General features: G+C 39.6%; 1 protein-coding gene across 16 annotated transcripts in view; it reads left to right on the top strand.

Annotated features, from left to right (window-relative positions):
* The first annotated feature begins 2,049 nt into the window (after positions 1-2,049).
* Positions 2,050-22,215, top strand: part of LOC110597004 (uncharacterized) — a 110,978-nt gene continuing 90,812 nt past the window's right edge. For 10 of the 16 annotated variants that reach the window (XM_078033867.1, XM_078033868.1, XM_078033866.1 and 7 more), the window contains exons 1-5: positions 11,432-11,814; positions 15,385-15,499; positions 15,657-15,830; positions 18,848-18,954; positions 20,149-20,286. In XM_078033867.1, coding sequence (XP_077889993.1) covers positions 11,636-11,814; positions 15,385-15,499; positions 15,657-15,830; positions 18,848-18,954; positions 20,149-20,286 — 713 coding nt within the window. In that variant the 5' untranslated portion in view covers positions 11,432-11,635. Of the gene's footprint in view, positions 4,511-11,429; positions 11,815-15,384; positions 15,500-15,656; positions 15,831-18,847; positions 18,955-20,148; positions 20,287-22,215 lie in introns of those variants that run through there. The other 6 variants (XM_078033875.1, XM_078033874.1, XM_078033871.1 and 3 more) reach the window with 3 other exon arrangements.

Here is a 22,215-nt window from a genome sequence, read left to right as displayed (position 1 = left end):
AGGAGGCTGGACTGTGGTACCTGGACTCTTCTGTACTGTCCTGGATGATGTCACCTGCCAGCCCAACCCCAGCAGCAGGTAGGGAAGGCTCCAGGGGACCAGCACAGCCTTGCTGAGGAAGGTTGGGGTGAGAAGGAGACAGGGGAGGGGAGACCATTGGACCCTGATGCAGGGGTTCTGTGCAGAGCAGAGGAACTGAAGTCTGGGTGTGTGTTGAGGGCAGCAGCCTTGCAGAGGTGATGGCATGCCAATCTTGGGCATAGGGAGGCGTTGGGTGTCTGGGGGCTTTAGGATGTGGGGATTGGAGTGGGCAGGGGAAGCACACTTGGAGTGGAATGGAGGAGAGATTTCTTTCATTAATAAGTGTCCTGAAGCGATGTCATTTGAAGTCAAGGTTCAGGATGTGAGTTGCCAGTGGTAGTGTTTCCTCTGAAGAAGAACCTGCAGGTTTCCAGTGCAGGTCTGTAGAACAGGTGAGCTGGTCTCAGGAGTGGGTATTTTCTTCTTCACTGGTCATTCATCCCAGTTCAATGAATGGTGGGGATCCACTCTTTTGTATGCTAAAGATTCCCACGTCCATGTACCAACTTAATGTTACCAGAAACATTTTGTGTACTTCTTCCTTGACTTTTCTTTTAGGTCTTTCCCAATAAGCAGAGTAGCTGTCCAGTGGTGTTCGTCAACACGGTCCCCAGTGTCTATACAGACACTGGGAAAGACCACAGGAGATCGTTTTTCAAGTGCATGATGAGATGACTTTGAGTCCAAATAGAATTCACAGGTGTACGATTAAGTGCTCAAAAGTATTTTGAGGATTTATCCTGGCACCACTATTCTGAGCCTGAGGGGGACCATGACATTCTCAAGTATGAAGGACAAAGGATTCTGCAGTATGAGCCTTCAAAGTATCTCTGAACAGAAAAGTGTTATGTGGAGAGAAAAATTTAGCCATATATTGAGATTTGTGTGTATCTTTCCTAGATGGAAGAATCTGGAACTGCTTTAGGTTAGCCTTGATCTGTTAGTACTGTAATCATGGTGAGGACATTGCTGTGCCTTTCCTTATCTGTCTTGCTTCCAGTTTCCTTCTGTATGTAAACTTAAAAAAAAAAAGTCATGTGGGAGTGAAGTTCTTATTTTCTCTCACATTCTGTTGTAAATGATGTTTATATTTTGACCAGTAGCAACTTAGATGTGTCAGAGTTGTGCACATTCGTGGTAGTTAAGTATTAACATGGGTTATTTTAGCTCACTCTGTTCGTGCTCAGTGTTGGTAGCTGTATCCCTGTTACCTGAATGCTTAGTGAAACACTGTGGTTGGTATTAGAAGTGTATGGAGAGAGCAGCACCGTTGCCTATGATCCGTGGCCTGGTCATTTGGGCAGCAAGGCAGTGTGGGCTCTGGTTCAACATCCACTTGGCAGACACCACCAATGCTTGAGGATGGAAGAGAGCCCCCCAGATCTGGGTAGTGCTTGACTCCAGGGGAATGGCACAAATGGGGTTAGTTGTGGCCTACATGATGGGGAAGTGTGCTCCTGAGCATTGCTGCTGGGAGGACCACCCGCCTTCTCCACACACCACAGGGCCTTGGCTGTCTGGAAGCCCTGGGATGTGTGTCTAGGTGTTAGTGATCAGCAGGAGAGTGGGAGGCAGTGGGAGCTTCCAGAAAGGGGAAGAGGTAGAACGCAGGGCCCTGTCAGGACAGGGTTCCTGTGGGGGTTAGAATGTGTGGGGAGGGGAAGTGGTGGGAGGCAGTGCAGGGGCTACTGGCTGAGGAGTAGCAGTTTGAGTCTGGGCATTGGCTGAGTGATTCTTGCAGAGGTTAGAGAATGCCAGGCTTGGGGACACACACCCACTCGGGATATGTGTCCTCGAGGATGTAGGGCCTGCACCTGGGGGTGAGGTAGGGTGGCTGCAGGGTAGGGGAGGTGTTTCATGGTAAATGTATGTGAGTGTTTTTTAGAGGGGACCTTCCTTTGCTTATTAAGCATATTGAAACAGTGAGTGTGAAATCCACGTTCTGAACACCATCTTGGCACTGGTTTTTTTTCTCCTTAATAAGGAGTCTTGTGCAAATGCTCAGTGCAGGGCTTTGCCACACTTGATTCCTCTTACTTGTGACTTTTTCCCTGTAGTTGATGGGTTCTTGGTTTCTTTTCTTGTATACCAATGACTCTTATAACTTAAAACAAACTCACATTGCCCAAAACGGTTTTTGTATCTCTTCTGCTACTTGGCAGTTTATTTTACCTTTGCCAGTAACCAGCGTCTTCCCACTGGCATTTGTCTTCAAGTAGTATAAGCTGAGTCTTTGGTAACACTTTGCTGTCACAGTCAACGTATCTTAAGGCTCACCCACCTTAAGAGCTACCTTGCCACTGAGAAGTTGAATACGCAGGTTTCCTGATGTAAATGCCAGCATGTTGCACTTCGTACCCCCAATCCCCCGAACAACCACAGCATGCCAAGATGGAGGATCCTACCTGGGTGAGACGTACAGCTCCAGGAGCAAAACCTCTTCCCTGTTTGTGCTTGAAGGGAAGAAGAAGCCCTCAATGCTGGCAGCTGGCTTCCGAGCACGGAACAGGGAGGCCCAGCAATTGAGAAGCCAGATACTGCAGGAGCTGGAATAGTGTCTGGACCTCCTAAGAGTCCCTGCAGTGTAGGCCCTGCGTCAGTGGGAAGGCCTCCAGCAAATTTCACAGGTTGCTTCTCTGGGAGCTCAGCTGTGTGTCTGAAGGTTGTGGGTGCATTTGATCAGCACTGTGAAGTGAACCTTCTCCAAGTCACAAGGAGAAGGAGAAAAAGGAAAGACCAATCTAAGATCAGTGCTAAGAAACGGATGCATAGTGCTAATCTGACTTACTCCTCTATTGAGGTTTGGGGTTGAGAGAACAGGAAGTTGTTATGACCAAGGAAGTAGAGCTGTGAATGGATGAGGGTCTTTGTATTTTCGGGAGAGTAGAATTGTCTGGTGACTGGTCTTTGGCTAACACCATGCACCCCATTTTCCAGGAACAGGTCATTATAATAATGACCCTGGTAGGTGATCACTGTGTGGGAGTATTGCATATCGTGGCATCAACTGTGCTGCTGATGACTTTGGCATTCTGCTCCTGGGCCATTATCTGTCTGTCCCTGTTTTGGCAGCTCTGTTTGGAGATTTGGAAGTTCCTGCACTCTGTTTGCTGGTTAAGACATGATGTTTTTGGTCCTGGTGCATCAGTAGCTGATCAGAGCAGACTGTGTACTTGTGTTTATGTTGGAGAACCAGCCTTTGTCCATGCACTTGAGGTTACTTGAGGAAAGAAGCTGTGATGGACTGCAGAATTGGACCAAAAGCAAAGATGGCAAAAATGGATATTGAATTGTACTTAGGACAGACGTGTCAAAACCCAAGAATCTACCAAAAGATATGAAAACCATGACGGAAGTGAAGAAAGTGAGGTGGTCTGGGATTCTTCTCAGTACCAGCAGCCCTCCCCTCTCTGCACTCTGTGCTGCCCTCCGGGGACTTATGAATGAGCTGTCTCCATAGCCTCAGTTGATACATGTGCAGTGTACCTCTCCTCTGGCACTTAACTCATCTGATGTTTCTTAGGGCGTAGACTTTTGTTTTTAATTTAAGTCCTTATTGAGAGAGAGAATTCTCAGAAGCTTTCAGGGCATTTTTTTTTATTCCAAAGTACATTTCATCCTGTAGCTCCTGCTTTACCCTCTTACATCTTTGTATCCAGTCAGGTAGCTCATCGCCGTGTGATTTTCTTTCTATTTTTATGTGATCCCCTGTTTGTTCTTCATATTTCTCTCTAGCTTTTGCATCGGAGATAAAACACACAACCCTTTACATTATGCATCTAAATCATTTCACTTATGGTATTTTTAGTTCCGTTCATAACTTTGCTGGATGGAGCAGTCTTGGTTGGCAAGTGTTTTTCTTTCAAAGCTTGGAATATTTCATTCCAACCTCCCTTGATCTTAGAGTCCAAGGTGAGAAGTTTGAAGTGAGGCATTATAAATAAATATAATCAAACTTATACAAATATAAGTTTATATGAATGTAAATAAATGTGACCTGATGTTTTTCTTGTGTATCTTTCATTATTTCTCCTTCTTTCCTATGTTAGTCATTTGGTTATGATATGTCTGGCAGGGCTGCTTTTTATAAAAATGTTTTAGTTGTCAGTGGGTCTTTATTTTATTTATTTGTATGTGGTGCTGAGGATTGAACCCAGTGCTTCACACATGCTAGGCAAGCGCTCTGCCATTGAGTTACCATCCCGGCCCCCAGGGTTGCTATTTTCCTTAACCTTTTCTCTTTGGGATTCTGTATGGACTGTGTATGTGTATGACTTCTTTGTAATGTTTGAATTTTTTTCTAGTGTTATTTCATCAAAAAGTTTAATGCCATTAACCTGAATCTCTATGTTCTTCTCCACCTTTGCCATGATGCTGTCATTGACCTTGGACCCAAAGAAATGGTGTTTGCCAACCATGGACTGAAAATGTGAGCAAAAATAAACTTTCCTCCTTTAAATTGCTTTCTGGTGTATTAGTCATATTAATAATTATTAACAGGGAAGGAGATAATTTTTATCAAAATTTTGAGCTTTTGTTTTTCAGTTTATTCTTTTCTAGGTTTTAAGGCTATTTTGAAGAACTCAGTGTATCTCAATTTTATAGAAGGTTTACGTGTTCAGTTATACCAATTTTGCTTCAATGTCAGTTTCTCTTCTAACTAAAATTGGACAAAGTTGACTGTAATATAATTTGATCCATCAGACCCTCCGGGAAGTGTTCTCAGTAAATATGCATGAACTTATCTCAAATGATTTGGAGAGTTCTTCAGGCCTGGGGGCTTGATTTGAAGAGAAGGAAAATATAAATTAAAAGCTGCAAGTTATAAATGCATTTGGGAACCCACTCACATCCTCCTCAGCTATATGGTAGTTCCTGAGAGGAGTGGCGCAGGACTGATCACACACACACACACCTGGGACAGGAAGCGGGGTTAATTGTCAGGAGCCTGACAAGGCTACTCCACACAAAGCAGGGACAGCAGCAGCAATGCCACCTTTAATTTCCCTTTACGGGCTAGAATCATGGCCACGGTGCCAGGGGCGGGTTTAGTCCTGACTGACAGAGTGAGCATCCCCTGAACTTGTAGAAGGCAGGTTTGTTTCTGGGGAACAGAGACAGGCAGTTTTCCTCTCACAAGGGGACAGGGAAAGCGCCATTTCCTTTATCTTCTCCAGGAAAGAACAAGGAAACCAGCATGTCCCCACCTCATGCTCTGTTAAGTTGTCTCCTGTCTCTCAGAGAACAGGGAGAGACCAGCATGTCTCCAGGCCGGTAGGGTTTATCTCAGGCTGCTTCGTATTTCTTGGGAATAAGAACAGTATTCGTAAAGTGGGGGTGGGGCAAAGGATGATGGCTGCAATTACCCTAACAGTTCTGTTATCACTTGTTAACCACCTGTGGGAAGTTTCACTGCAATGTTCTCATTAAGATTTATCTTGCAACTGTAGATTTAATATTTAGTGATGATTTTCTCAAGACAAATCATAAGCGTGTTTTCCATGGATATTTGGAGAACCATAGTCACTGCACAAATTTTAAATATCAGATATTGCCACCTAAATCTACTTTCTGACAGGGTGCTGTAAGTAAATGTGGTGTGGATTTGTATGGAAAACGAAATATTTGTACCCAACAGGCAAAATAAAAATTTGATGTGTCTGAATCACAGATATCAAGGTACATTTCTATTGCAGATGTAATAAAATAAGATTTTTGACTCCCTCCTTCTTCATACTTATAAACCATTCTTATTTTTTTAAAAAATGATTGTAGTAGAGTGACATGATTTTAAAGAAACTCTTAAAATTATATGAATCACAATTGAATGGCATTCCCTTGTCCCCCATTAGTTCTTGACCATATGACAGAGTGAGAATTCAGTAATGAACTTTCCTGTGGTTGGCAGTATGATAGCGGTGTAGAAACGGAGGCTCTGTCCCTGAACCACAAACATAAATGCTCTTCAACAGGGAGTAATAATATAATTAGATATCCAAAACTATAAGCTACCATAACTTCTATATTATGCAAGTATTTTAATGTTGCCTTTATAAGGCATATGGATAAGGTTACTTATTTGTTATTCAGAAAGTCCTTCTTAGTACCTCCTTTGCATTTGGCACTATTTTGTTTTATATATATATATATATTAGTTGTTGATAGACCCTTATTTTATTTATTACTTATATGTGGTGCTGAGACTCAAACCCAGTGCCTCACGCATGCCAGGCAAGTGTGCTACTGCTGAGCCCCAGCCCCAGCCTGCATTTAGCATTATTTTGGATGCTGGAAAAGATCTAATAGCATTTTGACTCTGGTATTTTTATTTTTTACTTTCAAGATTGGAAAGATTGTCCCTTTCTGTTTTAGGACATGAATATATTTGTATGGATTTTAAAATGGGGATAAGATCCATAAAGGACCCAACCAAAAAGCACGTAAGCTAGAAAACCACAAACCATTATATAAAGGGCATGAATCATACTGTCTTTAATTAAGTGGGTCTGAGTTTTAAAGGCCAGGGGATCGTCCTGTTTATGAATAGGTTGAGTTCTTTTGTGAGTCTCGATTGTGTTACATGTCTATAATATATGCATACATTTGGCATAGTAATATACACAGAAATACTTATATATGTATACACATGGAATATGGCTTCCAAGAGACAGAGGGACATAAAATGATTACAGATATTTGTAGACTTTTGAGCTGAAACATAATCAGTGCCAGTTGGCTTTTTTCTTTCGACATCTTTTAGTTCATGCATTATAATTGTACATAACGAGATTTTTTATTGGATATTCATACCTGAACACAATCTAATAATGATATAATTTGGCCAATATTGTTCCCCAGCACTTCTCCCCTCCCTGCCTGCCTCCCGCCCCTTTGTCTGTTTCCTTTACTGATCTCCCTTTGATTTTCCTGAGATAATCCCCCACACCTTTTTTTTTCCTATTTCCTCTCTAGCTTGCCCATAAGAGAGAGAAAAAATATACCCTTGACCTTCTGAGTTTGACTTATTTTGCTTAACATAATTATGTCCATCCATTTTCCTGCAAATGACATGACTTCATTTTTCTTTATGGATAAACCTCCATATTACCTCACTTGTCTTCGGATTCCTGGTGTTGGGCACATAGGGAAGCTAGTGCTGGTCCACTGCATTGATGACGGTAATAGCACAGCCCTTTTAACTCCTTCACCTTCAATTTTGGTGTTCCTCCCGTGATCCTTGTGGGTGATCATTCATCCTTGTGCTGGAATAGTATGACTTGCTGTAAAGATGAAGGACACTAAGCCAGAGAAGGAAACAGATAGCAGTGGGAGGGGGAACTCCATTAGTTTGACTCCATGTCCAAAGTCCCATATCACCTTTTTCCTTGAGAAGAGTGAGTGCCAATTTTAAGCCAGAAAAAATGTCTTCAATATGAGGATTGCTTTCATCTTATAAAATTTCATTCTTATTATCTGTCACAATCAGCATTTTTCATATATGAACTATAATTCTATATGAACAATAATTTTGATAAATTATTTGACTTTCTCATTCTTCTGGCTGGGCATATGTTACTATTGTAATAAGTTTCTTCATTAGTAAATAGGTGGATTGGATCAGGTGATTTCTCATGCTGTTTTCATCTTTGATACACCTTTTAATCTTTTCCAGTTATTTGATGCTTTTAGGTGCTCAGGAAAAAAACATTTTTTTAAATTCATTCTATTTAGTTATACATGGCAGTAGAATGCACTTTGACAGATCATACATAAATGGAGTATAACTTCCCATTCTTCTGGTCGTACATGGTGTAGACTCACACTGGTCACGAAGTCATATATGCACATAGGGTAATTATGTCAGATCCATTCTGCTACCCTTTCTACCCCTATTCCTCATCCCTTCCCTTCATTTCCCTCTGCCTGATCCACAGTACCTCTGTTCTTTACCCTAGGCACCCCAACCCTTATTGTGAATTAGCATCTGAAAATCAGGAAACATTCGCCCTTTGGTTCTCAGGGATTAACTTATTTTGTTTAGCAAAATATTCTCCAGCTCCATTCATTTTACCACCAAATGCCCTAATTTCATTCTTCAAGGCTGAGTAATATCTGGTTGTGTGTATATATACCACATTTTCTTTATTCATCTGTTGAAAGCACCTAGGTTGGTTTCATAGTTCAGCTATAACATTGATGTGGCTGGTTCACTGTAGTGTGCTGACTTTAAGTCCTTAGGGTACAAACTGAGAATTGGGATAACTGGGTCAATTCCAAGTTTTCCGAGGAATCTCCATACTGCTTTCCATAGTGGTTACACCAGTTTGCCTCCCCACCAGCAAAGTATGAGTGTACCTTTTCCTTCATCCTCACCAACATTTATTGTGTCTCGTATTCTTGATAATTGCCATTCTGACTGGAGTGAGATGAAATGGCAGTGTAGATTTGATTTGCATTTCTGTAATTACTAGAAAAGAACATTTTTTCATGTATTTGTTGATTGCATTTCTTCTGTGAAATATCTGTTCAGATCCTTAGCCCATTTATTGATTGGGCTATTTATTTATTTGGTATGAAGTTTTTCGAGCTCTTCATATATTCTGGAGATCAACGCTGTATCTGAAGTGCCCATGGTAAAGATTTTCTCCCATTCAGTAGGCTTTCTCTTCATGTTATTCTTTTGCTGAGAAGACGCTAAAAGACTTCTTATTCGATTCTATCCCATTTATTGATTCTTGATTTTCTTGTGCTTAGAGGTCTTGTTAGGAAAGTAAGTTCCTAAGCTGACATGGTGGAGACTTGGACCTACTTTTTTCTTCATTTAGCTGCAGGGTCTCTAGGGTGTGGTGCCTAAGTCCTTGATCCACTTGAATTTTGTTCAGGGGGAGAAGTAGAGGTTTAATTTCACTTTGCTACATGTGTGTTTCTAGTTTCCCCGGCACCATTTGTTGAAGATGCTCTCTTTTCTCCAGTGTATTTTTTGGTGCCGTTTTCTAGTATAAAATAATTGTATTTATGTGGGTTTTTCTCTGTGTCTTCTGTTCTTTACCATTGTTCTGTGTGTCTGCTTTGGTGCCAATACCATGCTGTTTTTGTTACCATGGCTTGGTGGTGTAGTGTAAGGTCGGGTATTGATTGTGATGCCTCCTGCATCATTTTTCTTGCTAATGACTGCTTTGGCTACTCTGGGTCTCTAATTTTTCCAAATGAATTTTGTGATTGCTTTTTCTAGTTCCATGAAGAATGTTATTGGGATTTTAAGAGTAATTGCATTGAATTTGTATAGCACTTTGGGTAGTATGGCCATTTTGACAATATTAATTCTGCCTGTCAAGGAGCATGGGAGGTATTTCCATCTTCTAAAGTCTTCTTTAATTTCTTTATTTTTAAAAATTTTGTTGTATTTGTAGATGGACAGAATGCCTTTGTTTTGTATATAAGTAAGGATCGAACCCAGTGCCTGGCACATGCTAGGTGAGCACTCTGCCACTGAGCCACAGCCCAGCCCTAATTTCTTTCTTTAGTGTTCTGTAGTTTTCACAGTAGAGGTCTTTCACATCTTTTGTTCAGTTTATTCCCAAGTATTTTATTTTCTTGAGTCCTATTGTGAATGGGATAGTTTTCCTAATTCCTCCTTCATTTGATTTCCCATTGGTATTTAGGTATGTCATTGATTTAGGGTAATTACCCAATAGATTTTGATGTGTCTGTATTCTCATTTATTTCTGAAAAAAATTCTTATATCTCTCCTGATTCTATCTGTGATCTAATCCTAATTCATCGAGTATTTTAACCACCAGGCATTAAATGGTTTGTTTCTTGTCATTAACTTCTCACTTCATTATTTTATGATCTTATGGGATGTAAGAAGTTATCTCTCTTTCTTGTATTTACCTTGTACCCCAAAATATGAAGTTTATTTATTTATTTATTTAGGTACTGAAGATTGAACTCCAGGGCACTTGACCATTGAGCCACATCCCCAGCCCTATTTTATTTAGAGACAGAGTCTCAGTGAGTTGCTTAGCACCCTGCATTGCTGAGGGTGGCACTGAACTCCAGATCCTTCTCAAGCTGCTGGGTTTACAGGTGTGCTCCACCACACCAGGAAACAGGAACTATTTTAAAGAATGTTCATTGTTTCATGGAAAAGCAAATAAATTCATGGTTGGTGGATCAGAGAATTCATATATGTCTATTAGGTCCGTCTGATTAATATTATTTAGTTCTGAAGAGGCTGGGTGGCAGGGTTTCCTTCTTGGGGGGCATGGTACAGAAGCATCTCCCCAAACCTCAGCAGTGTGAAGAGCCCAGAGTGTGGTCCTCACAAGGCCTTGTCTGCCACCACAAACTCTGATCCATGTGTGGCTCCCTCCAATTGTCACTTCCTCCAACCCCCACCAGCACCAGTCCACTTTAGTGCACTTTTTGTTTAAAAGCATGGACACAGCTGTTGGGCATATGCCTTAGCAGCAGAGTGCTTCCCTAGCATGTATGAGACCTGGGTGTGGTGCTCATCTCTTCGGAAAAACTCTTGCCCATGAAGAAGCTCCTCAAGGGAGATCCTGGCTGGTGTGGCCATGTGTGGAGGTCCTGCTTCACAGCCTAGAGCAGCAGAGAGGCCCTGAGTGTCTCCATGCACCTATTGACTTGTTTCACAAGTTTGACTTGAGTCCTGGAGGCCAAATTGCGAGTCAGTCATGTAGGTTAGAGCAGTGTCCAAGACAGTATGTCTGGCCTCCTTCATTTCAGTGAATATTTAGGGATAAAACAAATTCAGTAGGATCAATGCAATGAAGGAGGGTCTGTAAGGGACGTGAACCGGGTGTTAAGCTTTCAGGATCCAAGACTGGCTTGCTTCTGAGTGAGGCTTCATCGTCCTGTGATGGGCAGGAGGAGTGGGTCCAAACCTGTAAGGAGCACGGTGGAACCAGAGGCCTTGGAGCAGGTGCAGGGGTATGAAATGAAGCCCTAGGCCCTGGGGGAAGGGAACCAGGCACTCAAGGCCACGCCCAGCCACAGAGCCCTGTCCCCGGAGCTCACACTGCCAAGGCCAACTGGGCTGGAAGAGGCCGCACTGCACTGCAGCAGAGATTCTCCTTGGAGTTCCTGAGGTCTGGCGGGTGCTGTGGGCCTCCTGGACTAACCCCAGTTCTGCTCCTGCATTCTTGCTGTCCTCCAGGAGGGCACACACGCCCTCCCCTCCACGCCCTAGCGTGGAACTGGGCAGAGAGCTGCAGGTAGGGAAGCTCAGTGTGCAGCGTGGTGTGTGTGTGTGGTGGTGGGGGATTAGGCCTTGGATGCAGACCCAGGAGCTGGACGGGGTACTGCAGCTCCCCCTACTGGACAGAAGAGCCAGGCGCAGAGCACAGTGCAGGGGGCGGGCCCACCAGGAGCCAATCACCGAAGGCCAGGCAGATTGTGGCACGTGACCGTGCGTGCCCATGCACTTGTGTTTTCCAGTGTGTCCCAGCAACGACTATTTTGCCCGATGGCTGGCGGATGGCTAACGGAGGAGCCGCCTTCGTAGGCCCATGGACACAGGCAGCTGGCCATGTCTGCAGGAATGGCCAGAGCCTGGAAAAAGTTTGTTTATTTAAGCCTTGGGACCAAGGTTATTGGCTATAACCCCATTGGCAAGATCCACCAGGCTGCCAAAAATTGTGAACTGAAAAGAATTGAACGTTATCTGGGACGCGGCTGTCATGTTGATGATACTGACCAAAAAAATAGGTAATAGGGTCTGGAGGCCAGGGGCTGAGGGCACAGGGCCAATGGGGAAAGCTGGGCTGTTGGAATGGAAGCCTGCTCCATCCAGGCTGTGCCCGTGGGGGCAGAGCAGAAGGGAGACTGGTTCTCCTTTCACCAGGATGTCTGACTTTAATACCCCGTGGAGTCCTCGATATCCAGGACCTGCAACCTTTGGAGGTCCGGTGCCCAGGACTTCTAATGGGCAAATAAACAAAAACAAAACTTCAACTGGTTTCCCAGACACTTATAATTTCCCTGTAGGGTGGCTGACTTTTTAAAAAAAATTAGATATACACAGCAGCTGTTAATGTGCACATTTTCAAAAGCATGAAGAAAAGTGTATGAGAAAAGTATTCTCATCATACAGCAACACCAGGGCTAAAGAAAAGTTTTCAGATACAATATCTATTGTGTCCTGAGGGCCTTACAAGACTCTGAATTGGGAAGATGTTTCCATGTTCATTCTTGTTTTGTTTTAAAAATTATTTCACACTAGTTTATTTAGGGGTGTGGCTTTCACCACTAAACTAAGCTTTTGCTTATTTCTCACATGCTTCACTCACTAGTTCATCAAATCCTGAAGGATAACTTGGTGTCATCCTGATCATCCAGCCATCTTCATAACAGCACTTGTTGACAATCCCTGAATTTTCTGCAAATACTTCCTTAACTGCAATTACTTTTCCAGAGAGAGGACGCTAGAGTCATTGGCAGCTTTCACACTTTCCAAAGCACCAAACATAACATGCTTTTTTAATTTTGTCACCACATCGGGCACACTACACTAAAAAAGCATCTGCAAAGAGCTTCCTGCACAAAATTGCAAATTGCTGATTCCACTGTTCCAGTACCCTTTCCTGTAGTTATCCATTACTGAGTGTGTGTTCAAGCAGGTAGAGCAGAGCATTGGTTGAGAGCATCCAGGCAGTGCAGGCTCTTAGTCACTAGGGCCAAGGGAGCAGCACACACAGAGTGCCTATCCTGCAGAGATGCCCGCTGCCGCCCTTGTTCTACCCTGTTCTGAAGAGACTAAGGACGTCAAAGGTAGGCCCTGCTGGTGGTTTGTGCATAGGAATACTCGTTGACCCAAAGTGTGAGCTCTTTCGGAGGTTATCCATTTCACAAAAACCAAATAAAAATATCAGTACGTTTTTGAGTTCCACACGCAGTCCTTTAGGGTCATGATGACCCAAAGGAAATGTTTGCAGTGAACAAAGACTTGCCATTCTATGTATCAAAATACATTATTAACTTTCACAAATTACTTGTTTGCCAGTGGCCAAAAGATTAGGGACTGGAACAGGATAAAAAGAATACTCAAACATCTGGAAGAGTAAAATGGAATTTGGTAGGTAGCAGCTTGCACAATTTCAAATGATGTACAGAAGTTTCCATCAAGTCATCTATTTGGGGAGCATTAAACAGCTAAATCCTTAATAGCCCAATGCTGCAGCTCTTTATTCTCAAACATTGAAGCTGAGAAATGTATTTCATTTGTTAGACTTAAATTTCTTCTCTTAGCAAGGATACTAAATATTTTTTGTATTTCATATGTTACTGTCACTTGAGCATCTGTAAAAGAGTACTTTGATTTAAATTAGATTCCAGGGTTGGAAATGTAGCTCAGTGTTAGAGCACTTCTTGCCTGGCAAGCTCAAGGGTAAGGGTTCAGTCCCCAGCACAACAGCAGCAGCAGCAGCAGCATAATAGATTTTAAAAAGAGAGGTAGAAAAAAGAAAGTTTTCTTTTCAATTCATTCTTTCTTAGAACAGTCTTTGCCAGCAAAAAGAAGCATTTGTATTTTCTTCTAGAAAACTTGTATATAGAAGTTCTATAGTACATATCATCTATTGTAGATATTAGTACATATACATTTTATTTCATATATGCAACTATAGGTTAATAATTTTGTTCTGGTTGCATCTTGATGAAAATAGAAGAAAGCAAGTATGAAAGATTATTACTACTGCAAAAGTATTGCTTTACTTTATAAAAGTTTCACTTAAAAATACTGAAGTTCTCACCTATACTCATCAAATTTTTAATTCTATTCATTTGTACTCATGAACTGAATACCTATTTTTATGCTCATAAACTGCGCAGCTATTTATTTTGTAGTTAACATATTCTGTCTCACAGAATTTTCTTAAAAACTTTATGTGACAGTTAATTAAAACTGAAGTGAATAGGACTCAGTACCAAATGAAACAGTTCTTCCTCTTTTTCAATCAAACATTTATGGAGATAGGAAATTGTGAACTTCCCTTTTGAAAAGTTAAAGTATCAAATACTGAACATTGGAAATACCTGATTTACATATATCCTGTATGTCTAAATACTGAACAAATTTAACCAATACTAATTCATTTGTGTTCTTTTTCCTTTGGCTTTCAATTACTTGGGAAAAAAATAAGCAAAGATTACTTTGCTTTTAGAATGGTCTTTTGCTTTTATTATTCAGCCTGCTTTACCTATAGTACATTTAAGAACTGAATTTAAATGCTATCCACGTGATGAGAACTGCCATAAATCTATTGTTTGTTTCACATTTCACTTAAGGTAAGGCACCATAGATTATGATGGTCCTTTATTTTGTGAATGAAGGAAAAAATTTAATGCTGCCAATTATAGTTGAAATGCAGCCTGAATTATTAGTGGCATTCCTATGTCAGTGTTAAAATGATAGGAAAAAGCAACTTAAGACTCATTGAAATACAGTTTTAAAAAGATACCTGTAAAATCACTATATTGCTGCTATTTTATTAATTGAAATACTCTTTGTTGATTAATATCAATAATCTTAGTTACAATAGCTACCAAGTATGGAGCTGTTGCTTGTGCTAGAAACCCTTCAGATTTTTTACATAGATTCTTTATTAAGCATCACAGTAGTATCCTGGGAGATAATTACTCATTTCAATCCTTACTTTATTAGTGAAGAAATGAGGGATAGGAAGACTATGGGATAACTAGTACATCAGAGCTTAAAGTAGAATTCAAACCAAAGATGAGCTAAATTCCAAAGCCTTATTCTTTCTAGGCAAGTTGGCTGCTCTGCTCTGGGGATGTGGCTCTTTGGTAGAACCCTTACCTAGAATGCTCCCAGCCTGGGTCTTCATGTGCTGGTCCCCAGCACCATGAAAAACCAAACAAAAATAAGTAAAATCATTGGGACCAGGCACAGTGGCACATTCCCATAATTTCAGTGACTAGGATGCTGAGACAGGAGCATTGGAAGTTCAAGGCCAGGGTGGGCAATTTAGTGAGACCCTGCATCAAAATTAAAAATAATAATAATAATAAAAAGTGCTTAGGATATGACTCCGTGATTGAGTGCCCTGGGTGCAATCGCCAGCATTATCAGAAACAAGAAATAAGAAAGTGTCAATGGCATAGGCCAGTTATTCATTAATTTAATAATGTAATGTCAGCTAGTAAATATTGCACCTTCTTCAGAAGAATTACGAGTAGCTAATGTTTATAATTTCATGAAAAGTTGTATATTTCAAAAGGTGTCTTATAACTTCCTAACAAAGCCTCTTACTTGCATAGGACCCCTCTACATTATGCCTGTGCCTATGGCAATCCAGCAGTGGTGACTCTTCTAGTAAAAAGGAAATGCAACGTCGACCTGTGTGACAGTGATGGCAACACACCGTTGATGAAGGTAGGTGTAGCCAGTGGTTTTGCAGGAAATGAATTTGATGAAATGCTTAGAAGAAAAATTGATTAATGCCGTTTAGTTATAACTAATGAGTAAAACGTGAGATATTTTTTCTTGGATTTCCCAAATTTACAATCTATTTCTTGGTTAAAACCAACAGGCCCTACAGTACGAGGAAGAGGAATGTGCAATTCTTCTTCTAGAACATGGTGCCAATCCAAATGTTCACAACAACAAGGGTGAAACTCCGCTCCACTGTGCTATCTTTTATAGGAGCACATCAGTAGCAACAAAACTGCTTTCATTCAACGCAGATATTGAAGCCAGAAACACGGTATACATCAATCACCATTATTTCCAAAATATTTGAAATGTTTCTTTAAAATTAACAGTAATGTGTGTTAACAAATACTGATTATAAGCAGAATTTTCTCTATTAGAATATTAGCAAATGTTGGAAGTTCTCCTCGTATTCCTCCTCCTCCTCTTCTTGTAGCTCATGTGTATATTTAGTTTGCCTCTATGAATTAGAATCAAGAAACTCATGCAGAAATCTGAACTTCAAGCTTCTGTGAAGGAACCCAATGTGGTCCCCCCTGAGCCATAGTACTGTGTGGTGTGGTGTGCAGGGTTTGCCTCCCACATGCTGGGCGCACATGTTCTTCAGTTTGCTACTGGCAACTGCAGCATTCACTCAGATCATCTACTTTGCCTCTATAAATGAGGTTACAACTCCTCTTTTATAATATGTTTTGATAAAGATTGCATGGAGGTTTCTACTGATTTACAAAAATATGGTCTACATAATATGAATCTCTTTGAAATGGGATCAAATTTTGGAATGTAGAATTTGGCATTTAAATAGTTTTCTTTCTTTCTACCATAAAAATCATGTTCTCATGGGAATTTTTGTAAGCCTGATTAGGTTACTCATTGCTATAAGTGGATAAATAATTGCTAGAAGTAGATAAGTCAAGGATGTTGTAAGCTGTCCTATGTACTACTCTTCAGCTTTGTTCCTTAAAAATGCAAATGATTTAGTCTTTCATGATGCTAAAAATAATCCATGTAGATCAGCATAAAACTTGTTGATACACAAAATTTATGAATTACATTTTGCCTAAAATTATAAATAAGTTTTAAGTAGCAGTTAAAGTGGAACCAGATTAAAAAGAATTTTGAAAGGTAGCTTAGCATTGTTACCAGGATTATCATTACAAGTCAGAATATATTTTAATATTATTTTTATTAGAGTTTATATGACTTAGTAGTTGGGTTAATCCCAACAATTCATACAGACATGAAATTCCAATTGAGTTCATGATCCCCTCTTTTTCCTCCTGTCCTACCCCTCCTCCTCCATTTTCCTCCTGTTCTCCTGGACTTCCTTTCACTTGTCTATTTATTTATTTTTGATTGCTTCTTTCTACTTATACATAAAGGCACAGTTCCCTGTGATATATTTATATATGCATATAACATGATTCTTAAAGAATTCCTTATTCATTGCCTTCCCTTCCCTATTCCCACTCTGCCTCTCAATCTCCTTTTTCTACACTAATGATCTTCCCCAAGTTCTTTTGATATTCTGTTCTTCCCTTCTCTTTTTCTTAACTTCCACATATGAAACACTTGACCTTTGAGTTTCTTAGTTAAACTTTTTTCAATTAGTGTGATATTTTTTGTTTCTACCCATTTACCAGCAAATGCCATAATTTATTCTTTATGGCTCATAAAACTCCATTGTATGTATGTGCATCACAATTCTTAATTCTTTCATCTATTGACAGGCACCTGGGTTGATTTTATAATTTAGCTATTGTAAATTGTGCTCCTATAAACACACATGTGGCTGTATTACTATACTAGGCAAACTTTATTTTAGTAATTTTGGGAAAATACTGAGGTGTGGGATAGCTGGTTCATGTTGTGGTTCCCTTCTTAGATTTGGGGGAATCTCCAAACTGTTTTCCAGAGTGGTTGTACTAGTCTGCAGTCCCACCAGCAGTGTACAAGTGTGCCTTCCCCCGACACCCTTACTAGCATGCATTACTGTTTGTGTTCTTGATCATTACCATCTTGGCTGGAGTACGATGAAAATGAAGTCTTAATGTAGTTTTGATTTGCATTGACCTAATTGCTAGAGATGTAGATGAGCTTTTCATAATTTTTAGAGAAATTTATGTTCAGTTCTTTTGTCCATTTATTGACTGAGTTTGTTTTTTGGTGTTAAGTTTTTTTTAATATTTAGCTTTTAGTTGTAGTTGAACACAGTACCTATACTTTATTTTTACGTGATGCTGAAGACTGAACCCAGGGCCTTGCATGTGTTAGGCAAGTGCTCTACCACTGAGCCACAACTCCAGCCCAGTGTTAAGCATTTTTGAGTTGGGTTATTTATGTTTATTAATCCCCTACTAGTGGATTAGCTGGCAAAAATTTTTCTCCAATTCTGTAGGAAGAATATATTTTTGTATTGAGCTTTCTAACATAAATTAAATATCTTTTATCTTATAATAAGAGAAGACAGAGACCAATTAAGAAAAAGCAATATAGTTTACTCAAAATCTATATCTTTTAATTCAGAGCCCATTATCTTTGTGACCTTTTGGAGCAGGAATGCTTGACATTGGTATCTGGGATTCTGATTCCATAAAGAGGAGATAATCAAGAGGACTTGTATAACACGGAGGAAACTTCCATGTCACTGGAAAGCTCTCAGAACTCTATCCCTGCAATTTGAATTCTTCACATGGGAATTTTTGCTATGAAAAATCAGTGTCAAATAGGGGTTAAGCAATGTTAAAGCTATTTCTGTGATACTGGACATGCAATGCACAGTTCTGTAAATTTTATCTAATAGTGAAACAAAGAGTCTTTCTGATGAGTCTTGGTATTTCTGGAAAAGTAGACATTCTTCAGAATCTGATTGATACACCCTACGAATGAGTTGAAAATTTGGCTCATTAATCAAATACTTAAATCCTTTACTAATATGTGTTAAGGAATGGGGATTCTGAGATAGAAGATATACATCATGTCCTCAAGATGCTCTTGGTTGAGTTGGGTGTGGGTTACATAACTCCAAGATGCCATGATGAATGCTCCACAGAGGCAAAGATCCGTGGAAACAGTCAATGTCTGAAGCAGCTTTGGAAATGATTGGAGTTCATGTGGCCACTCTAGGCACAGGAGCGGCAATTCAAATTGAAAGAGCAGCACTTATGGAAGAGAAGAGAGTGGCTACTCTTAATTTACATTATTATTATGTGCTTATATTCATACAGTATTTTGTAAGGTTAAGTTGAGAAGAATTAATTTTGAGAATAAACTGTTTTTGTTGTTTTTCAGAGTGGCCAAACACCACTTTTATTCGCCATAAAGAAAAAGAGACAGATGATGGTAGAATTTTTTATTAACAATAAAGCAAACATACACGCAGTTGATGATAAGGGAAGGTATAGTACTTTATTGTTTTTTTTTGAAAAAACTTAATTTTGTAGTAAAAATCACTTAAGTTAATCTATTAAATTAATGGGACTGATATAATCATTGGAATATATGTGTGAATATACGTGAAATATATGAACAATGAACTACAATTAGGGAGAAAAGCAGTTATTAAAACTGAGTAACACAAATAAAGAGTTTATGGTATGAGTCACCTGCCCTGATAATTATTGGCTGATGATTAGTATTTGATTTTGTTGATCACATGATCTTGTGCTAGCTAGAATTTTCATTTTAGTTTTGTAAAATATGGACTTTTAGTTTGCTTTGTTAGTATTGGATTTTTTGAACTTTCTGTTATATTTTGTCTTCTCCAGGTATAGTTTTCTTTTGGAAATGCTGTGTTGAGCATAAACAGACATTGAAAGTAATTTCGTCCTTTGGATGACTATTTACTTTAAATTACTTTGTAGAATATTGATTTTAGATTATTTCTGAGTGTTAATTGCTATTGAGTGATTTTATTTTTAATTGGCATGGACAAAGGAAAGAAAATAACTTCAAAGGGAAAAAATATTTCCTTTAATGAAGATAAGATATAGGTGGGTGATAAAGAAAGAAGAAAGAAGCTTTACATTCACACATGACTGGATTGCATTCCTAGCTTTCCAAATGCAAAATATGTGACCTTGAAAGCAATCCTAAATATGGGTAATGACTAAATATGTTTCCTGATATGAGAAATAGGAGAACATATGCTTGAAAGCTGGTTGCCAGATTGTACATATAGCACTGATTTCAATGCCTGGCAAATGCTTCTCCAAGTGAATGACTGAAACAACAATGACTGTTATTACCACAGTGCTACTGTTATCATGTTAGGCCTGCAAATAGCTTTTTTTACTTCTTGACCTTTGGCTGACTGTGAGTTACAATGTATTACATCATCCTAGGAAGAAAAGGGAGGTTTTCTCATTGAAATCTTTGCCAACTCCAGATGAATGACATCATCATAGTTGTTGTCTTTATTTTCCTCTTAGACATACAAATGACTTTCAAAGATAAAGATACGATATCTTCCAAGATGTTTATGTCTGTTAGTGTATGTAAAGCAAGATATCAAATTGGTAAAATGTAGTAAATTGGCTATTTAAATAAATTTATTAAAATGCCTAAGGTTGAAGTTATCTCTCTCATTTTAGAACAGCCCTCATGTTTGCTGTGGAACATAAATCAACACAGATAGCTGAGCTGCTGCTTCAATGTGGTGTTAATGTGTCTGCTTCAGATAAGTGTGGACGGATTGCCTTGTCTTATGCCATTGCTAGTGGCAGTACTGCGTAAGTGTTTACATGACAGTACTAATCAGCATTAGATGTAGATCCACAATAGTTACACCTGTTGCATCTCACACATGAAGTGAGACTTCATAGTGTAACTATGTATGGAAAGGTAGTGAGTTAGGACAGCTCCTCAGTGTAGCCTAAAAGTAGTGATGAAAGTTTGAGCAATGAGGAGGGAGGATAGGGGAGGGGAAATGGGGGCAAGAAAGATGGGTAGAATGAGGTAGACATTATTACCTAAGTACATGTATGACTGCACCCATGGTGCGACGCTACATTGTGTACAATCAGAGAAATGAAAAGTTGTGCCACAGCTGTGTACAAGGAATCAAAATGCATTCAGCTGTCATATATACAATTAAAATTTAGAAAAATTTTAAAAAGTAATGAGTCACCTGCAGGGTTTGTTATGTCTCTCCTCCCTTTTCCTCCTCTTCTCATACATGCAAGGAAATTGTTCTAGCACCGAGGTACACCACTAGCCAATACATTAGGACTTCTGCTAGAACTGACCTTGCAGTCTGGTAGAGAGTAGCTTTACTATATGTTCTCACTGATCCAATCCCTGAGTCTTCATGGTAACACACACTTAGACTCAAAAGTTACAACACTCTTTTTAGTTCTCATGCTTTTTTATTTAACCATCGTTCCCAAGCAGCAGCACTCTGCTTTGACAGCTTGGCCTCTAGCTTTGGCCAACACACAATAAATGCTCTGACCCTGTCCCCCTTTTAGGAACCTTATATAGAACCCCCATATTGACTTTTCTTTTTCTGGTGCATTATCCTTTGAGGACTTTGTCTTTTCTGTCAGAAAATTGAAATCATTAAAAGCTATCAGAGAACTTCAAGTAAAGTCACTGAAAGAGATCAGAGTTTTCTACCATCTTGGTTAACAGATATGTACCTGGAAACCTTCCATCCCTTGAAATACATTTCCTTTGACTGCAAGGGGCCCCATAGCACTGTTTCCTAAGGTGGATGCCAATTTTTATTGGCACCTCTAGTGGTTGGTTTTCCCGAATAATGAAAATTTCCTAAGCTGTTGGAATCACTACCTAAAGTTTTCAGCATATATTAAGTTCTTCCCCAAACGAAGAGATTAGGCAGATTCATCGAATCTCAAGAGAGCTAAGCCCCATGATGACTCCTCAGGATCCATTGTGTTGAAGAGGATTTTTTGTCTTCCAAGGCAGTTGGAGATCAACGTGGGGATGTAGCTACTCTTACAAAGGTCTGCCGATTTGGTTCAACTAGGTAGAGAAGAAATAGTAGTCCAAGCCAGTCCTTGGCATTTGTTAATTTCTTGCCTTTGTTATTGAAGAGTCTCAAAAAAGGGGATGATTATAGTCTCTAAGGAGATATTTATAAATAAAATTGTAAATTACTTAATCACTGATTTGCTCTGAGTTACAAAGCACAAAGAGCACTAATGATAATGAAAATTAAGACTCACGCATTTTTTAAAAATGATTTTGACATTTGGATATTAGAACCTGTAAAAATATACAATAGTGTTGAGATTCTAAATAGTTAAATATGCCATTATTTTACTATTTCTTTCAATATTCTTAGTAAATCTTTATTACAACCTGGTGAACTAAAGTCATAGAACCCTTATTTTTTAGAAATTCTTAAGCCAAAGAGAAAGGACTTTACAAGAACAAGGAGCTATTGTTTACAGAGGGCATTTTCTGAGTTCAGTCTACACTAGTTAATATATTTACCTGTCTTGCTCTCAATGATCATTTTACCTTAATTTTTTCTTTAAAAAGTATGGATTCAGTGGCACGTGCATTCACCCCAGCTACTTGGGAGCCTAAGGCAGGACAATTGCTTCAGCCCAGGAGTTTAGGATCAGCCTGGGCATCAGAACAAAAATTGTACAAATAATTTTCTTTTTTAATTTATTTTTTAGTTTTAGGTG

The sequence above is a fragment of the Ictidomys tridecemlineatus genome, chromosome 16, assembly GCF_052094955.1.
Source record: "Ictidomys tridecemlineatus isolate mIctTri1 chromosome 16, mIctTri1.hap1, whole genome shotgun sequence".
NCBI lineage: Eukaryota > Metazoa > Chordata > Mammalia > Rodentia > Sciuridae > Ictidomys > Ictidomys tridecemlineatus.
The sequence above is the reverse complement of the archived record's forward strand: the minus strand, read 5'-3'. Positions and strand labels throughout refer to the sequence as shown.